Below are 6,000 nucleotides of genomic sequence, written 5' to 3' on the forward strand. Positions count from 1 at the left end.
TTGAGACAGAGAGAGACAGAGCATGAACGGGGGAGGGTCAGAGAGAGGGAGACACAGAATCTGAAACAGGCTCCAGGCTCTGAGCGGTCAGCACAGAGCCCGACGCGGGGCTCGAACTCACGGACCGCGAGATCATGACCTGAGCCGAAGTCGGCCGCTTAACCGACTGAGCCACCCAAGCGCCCCTTTTCAACAGTTTTTAAGTGAACAAAACCAGAAGTGCCATTTTAGCATTATCCACATAACCTTGACTAATACTCCTTAACTATTAACTTCTCTTGCAAAATAAAACTGAGGGGGGGAAGAATTACCTTACCCACCATATTGTATATTGTTTAAATTGTTTAAATACTCATGTTTTTATTTTAAAAATTAGAAAATATTTTCTGAGGCCCTCTTTAGTCTCTGGACATTTGCTGTTGTAAAGATAACCATTTTCTTCCTTCATAGGTTTTCAGTAGAAGAAAAATGGCGGACCCGGAGCATGAAATGTGCCCAGGTGTCTCAAATTAAGATAGCTGAACAAAAATGTGGGAAAGTTAATCCGTGGATTTGTCAACTGTAACCCACACTGCATGAAATCAGTCTCCATTTCTCTGACGGAAAGACACCACATGAAGTTTGAACTCAGAATATATCAAAGTCCAGAGGGCCACGTGTGTCCCAGAGGGGAGTGTGTGTGTGTGTGTGTGTGTGTGTGTGTGTGTGTTCATTTGGGTGGGTATAGTACTACTTCTCAGAGATTTAGGAAGGCTAATAGAGAAAATGAAATGTTGTAGAAACTGAGAAGATAGAATGAACGTATTTTTTCGTCTGAATTATCAGTTATTCAATCCCCATTCTCATTTTGCATGTGGTTTCAAAACTTCCGTCTTTATTTTCTCCACAGCTTCCCTCTATAATATCCTTACCTAATTACATTTTTACGAAGAAATTCATATCAAAATCAAGTTTACATCTCTAGCCCAGACTTTTCCCGGATCACCAGACCCATATAGGTACTGCTTATATAACATATCAAGTTGGGGCACCTGGCTGTCAGTTGGTTGACCATCTGACTCTTGATTTCAAGTTCAGGTCATTACCTCATGCTCATGAGATTGAGCCCCAAATCAGGCTCTGCACTAGGTGTGGGGTCTGCTTAAGATTCTCTCTCTCCTTCTCCTGCCCCTCCCCTGCTTACGAGCAAGTGTGCATACACTCTCTCTACTATAACAAAGAAAGTTAGTTCATAAATGACATTTAACATATGAAATCTGAAATCTCAAAGGCATCTCAAACTCAATATATAAAAATAGTTCAATCATGGGGCTCCTGGGTGGCTCAGTCGGTTAAGCGTCCGACTTCGGCTCAGGTCACGATCTCGCAGTCCGTGAGTTCGAGCCCCGCGTCGGGCTCTGTGCTGACGGCTCAGAGCCTGGAACCTGTTTCGGATTCTGTGTCTCCCTCTCTCTCTGACCCTCCCCCGTTCATGCTCTGTCTCTCTCTGTCTCAAAAATAAATAAACGTTAAAAAAAATTCTTTAAAAAAAAAATAGTTCAATCACTTTCCTCATGAAAGGAACCATCCTCCAGCACTCAGTGTCTCAGTCAATGGCACACCACACAAGACAAGAAATGTCACAACTTAGAGTCCAGCTGTGTCGTCATCACCCTCTATCTGGCCCACCTTTCTGTATTGCTATCCACTCTCCTTCCCACAAAACCAAGTATTGTTAGTGTTTTTACTAAATATCTCTCAAATCTCACCTCTTCCCTTCATTGCTTTCACAACCTTAATACAAAAGTACCAAAATATTAAGTGACTGACCTAACAAGGCCTTCCTTGTTCTACTCCTAATCCGTTTCAGTTATTCTCTACCACGTAACCTAAGTGATATTTTAAAAATACACATACTGACAATACAACCCTTCTTTTGAAAAACACTGCAACGTCGTTCTTAGACTAACACCAGGGATGCCTGGGTGGCTCAGTCGGTTAAGCGCCGGACTCTTGATTTCAGCTCAGGTCATGATCTTACACTTTGTGAGATAGAGCCCCGTGTTGGGCTCTGTACTGACATTAGGGAGCCTGCTTGGGATTCTGTCTCTCCTTCTCTCTGCCCTCCCCCTGCTCAGACACTCTCTGTCTCCCTCTCAGAATACATAAACTTAAAAATGTATGTCAAAAAAGTAATAAATTTAGAATAACACCAAACTCCATAACACAGCCTAGAAATCCCAGTCAGCTCTAATCCTCGCTTACTTAGTGTCTTTCTACACAAAACTTATCCAAACTCCCAGTACCACGACCATAGTAGACTAATTTCAGGAACTCATCCACAATTTCACCACACTGTCTGACAGACATTTTCCCTGTATCTGGAAGTCTCTTTTCTCTATTCTCTATCAAGTGAACTCTCAACCACTCTCCATAAAAAGCTGAATTCTTAAGGATCTTCTCTGAGCTCCACGATGAGGTCAAATATCCCAACATTATATACCCCTTCCCAGAGCTTATCACATTTTTGGTCTTACCTATATCAGTATTTGAGTGAATATTTAATTAATGTTCTCCACCCTCACTTGACTATAAACTACGTAATAACTGGTTTTATATTTCCAGTGTCTTTTAAAATGTCTAGCACATAAATGCTCAAAAAACTACTTATTCCCTAAATGATCACAAAAGTAAAATGCTGATATGAGGCTGGAAAGATAGGCTGCAAAAGACCAGAGGCTCAGACAATGGAGGCCTCACTGGTAAGTCATCGAGTGCCAAGGGAAAACTGGAGAATTTTTCTGCGTGGGCGATGATATTGACAGAGAATCCTATGAATGCCAAATGAGTGTACGTGGAGGCTTAAATGCTTCAGAAACAAACTTTCTCGTGACGTTTATGTTCACCTCTTTATGGCGGTTACATCCTTAGAAGCTTTCTTGTAAGTCATATCATAACGTAAGAATCCTATGTCTGTATGTTGAGTTGGACACTGTATATGAACGGATGGGTAAAGCATTTGTGTTATGGCACGTTGGCGCTACATTCCAACAAAAATGTTTTATTTTATGAGCACAGTGGTGTTCATAGGACTATAAGAATGTTTATTAAACTTGTTTTCGGACTAAACCACTTGAAAACACAGAATATTGTAAGGGATGCTAAGCACCATGGACTTGTGCATGGGGAATAGACACAAAAGTAGCTAAGAGTTTGTGCTGCAAGTAGTCTGGAAAGGTCTTGGGATTCAGACACTGCTGATGACTGTGCAGGGACTCTGGTTTGCAATCAGTTCACTAAAAGGCACGGGGTGGGCGTGCTTTCTGCTCATGCGACTCTACGCTGAAGTCTAGCAAGTGATTCTCTGGTGGTCCTAGAATAATTCATTTAGTAATCTTGGCTCAGATCCTTTGGAAATGAACCTTTCTTATTTTCTTTCTCCTTTCAAATTTGGAAGCCTATCCCATTTGGACATATACATCCAGGAGTTCTTGGATTATAGTCTTCAGGAAATAGAAGCTACCAGCATCCACATGCCTAGTCAAAGGGAGAAGTCTGTGATGGATGAAGAGAACAAAACTCGGGCTTGAGGGACCAGCTGGACTCACTGTGCGGCAGACAGAATCCATAATCGCACTCATCATTTGACCTACTTATACTGTTACTCTGATCAGTATAAAACACTGATGGCTTGGGTCTCCTGAAATCAGTGTCCATTCTGAGCCACTGCCCAGCAACTCCTCAAAAGTTCGATTATTTCTCTTTCCTCAGTGTATAGTCACCCAGGTAAATGGTCATAGATTTCTTTGGGGAAGAGTGGGGGAAAAAGATGAACTATATAATTTCTTTTTGTTTGTTTAGTAGAGTTCTTTCTCAAAGGCTTTCTCCCCACTCTAAATTACAGAGATTCTGGGTCTGTAAAATGGCTCAGGTCTGGGAATTGATGGAGGGAGCATGATCTCCTATTTTTAGAATTAAGTTAGCCTCCTAAGAAAGGGCTACATTTACTGACAAAAAAGACTCAATAGAATTTCGGGTTCCATGTCCCTAGCTTGAGTGGAATCTTCCTGTATGTTCCCATTCCAGTTTTCAAGATCTCAGTCCTTCTCGACCGGTGCCCTCACTTTAACAGAAGACATCTTGCAATGCTGAAAATCCAGAACATCCATCTCTTCAGTCTCTCACAATGCTGTTAGCAGTGGTTTCATCTTTAGGCCAATTTCCTTGGAAAATTTCCAGCTATGTGTAGGAACTTTCCTAGCTTGTCCCCCGTCGTTGTATCAGATAACAAAAACAAGCAGTGCAGACTCTCTCCAGCAGAGGGAGCCATTAAACAAACGTGTTCTTAGGGAGACGGTAGAAAACTTCCCGTTTTCTCTATGGTCTTCTGAGACATTGAGAGCAACTATTAACATCAATAACGGACTTACTACAGCTTAGTGATAAGAAAGGAAAAAGAAAAAAAAAATTAACTAGTAGACACCATACAAAAGCTTAGAGAATGAGAGAAAATAATTCAACTTTTATCTGTTTAAAAAAAAAACAAACCCGGAAACAAACTGCAGACGCAAATGGATATGGAGGCAAGAGCATAAAGGCATGAGCTGACCTGTCTTGAGAGCTTAGTAACACCTTGTTGTCTCTGGTGATTCCCAGGAAATAACAGGAGGGAGGTGTGTGTGCACTTCCTAGGGAATGAGGGTGGGAGGGGCCTGGGAAGAGGGTTTATTTAAGGTCCCTACAGCCAGGTAAGCCATCCACTGACATTTCTGTAACAAAACTTGTACCTAATAACTGAAAACTGGGATATGTGAAGGTTCACAATGAAGCCCAGACAGTGCAGTGGAAATTCGCCAGTGTTCTAACACAATTTTGTGTTCTCCTTGTCCCTTAATTCTGTGTTTAATAGACCCATTGTATGTTGCTATACAATGTCAGGGTTTGCCATTTCAGAGCTATAGTACATCAATTTGAATGACGACCAACACTTTATATTACTATTCATTTATTTGGGGGACACATTGTTACTATTTTTTTTCTATTATATTATAGAAAGAGAGTTGACATTTTTAAAAGTCCACCTATTATTAACAATAATGAGTTTATTAATTTAACAGCTGCATGTTTTCTGCTAATATAAACCCTTTCTCTCAAATATCTCCGAGAAGAAAACTGATTTGACTTTATGGACTAGACTGACTCATGAGTCTGTTAGTTAAAAGAGGTCTTAAGATGAGCATTAGAATGTGATCTCTTTAGTCAAATTTTATGAATTCATTCTAGGTAGTGTATATACTAAATACCTGTTAGTTGAATGAATAGAAGAGTAAATGAAAGCAAGGAAGGAATCTGGCTTTTACAGAACCCTGTTAAGTGATAATTACCCAGTGGTAATGTGATTTTTATGTTAGAAAACTAGTGAGTGACCATATCAAATGTCAAGCGGGAGAAATGATAAATAACAAAATTTAAGGTCCTAAAGGAATTTTCATTCGATTGGATCATAGTAAAGTATTTTTCTCAGTTTGTGGTACTAATCAGAAGGCCTCGTGTATGTGATCAATTTAAGAAACATCCAAATATATCAATTCCTTGTTAACTCCAACTTACAATAGTTTAAAAATTCAAACTGAGGACGTAGTGAGATTTGGAGAGAGGTGATCCCGGGCTAGCAAGATGCTTGTTAGATCACCTGGTGTTCATGTCCACAATTCATCGGATTCCTTGTACAAGCCAATGAAATAAGTTAAATTAGCCTTAAATTTGGGAAGGAAGGGAAGAAAAAGAGAAAGAGAGGGAAACGAACCACAGGAGATTCTTAACAATAGAGAAAAAAACTGAAGGTCGATGGAGGGAGGTGAGTGGAGGACGCGTTAAATGGTGATGGGTATGAAGGAGGACACGTGCTGTGATGAGCACTGGGTGTCGTAGGTGAGTGATGAATCCCTAAATTCTACTCTTGAAACCAACTAAATTGCACTGTTATGTTGACAAACTAAAATTTACATTAAACAGATTTTT

General features: G+C 40.4%; 1 protein-coding gene across 3 annotated transcripts in view; it reads left to right on the top strand.

The window, feature by feature from the left end:
• Positions 1-5,522, top strand: part of CLECL1P (C-type lectin-like domain family 1) — a 29,003-nt gene extending 23,481 nt beyond the window's left edge. For 2 of the 3 annotated variants that reach the window (XM_019436409.2, XM_019436408.2), the window contains one exon: positions 451-5,522. In XM_019436409.2, the coding sequence (XP_019291954.2) occupies positions 451-565 (115 nt within the window). In that variant the 3' untranslated portion in view covers positions 566-5,522. The remainder of the gene's footprint in view (positions 1-450) is intronic. The other variant, XR_008419527.1, reaches the window with a different exon arrangement.
• Positions 5,523-6,000: the final 478 nt, after the last annotated feature.

This window comes from Panthera pardus, unplaced genomic scaffold (assembly GCF_024362965.1).
Source record: "Panthera pardus isolate Hobbes unplaced genomic scaffold, ASM2436296v1 HiC_scaffold_6, whole genome shotgun sequence".
Lineage (NCBI taxonomy): Eukaryota > Metazoa > Chordata > Mammalia > Carnivora > Felidae > Panthera > Panthera pardus.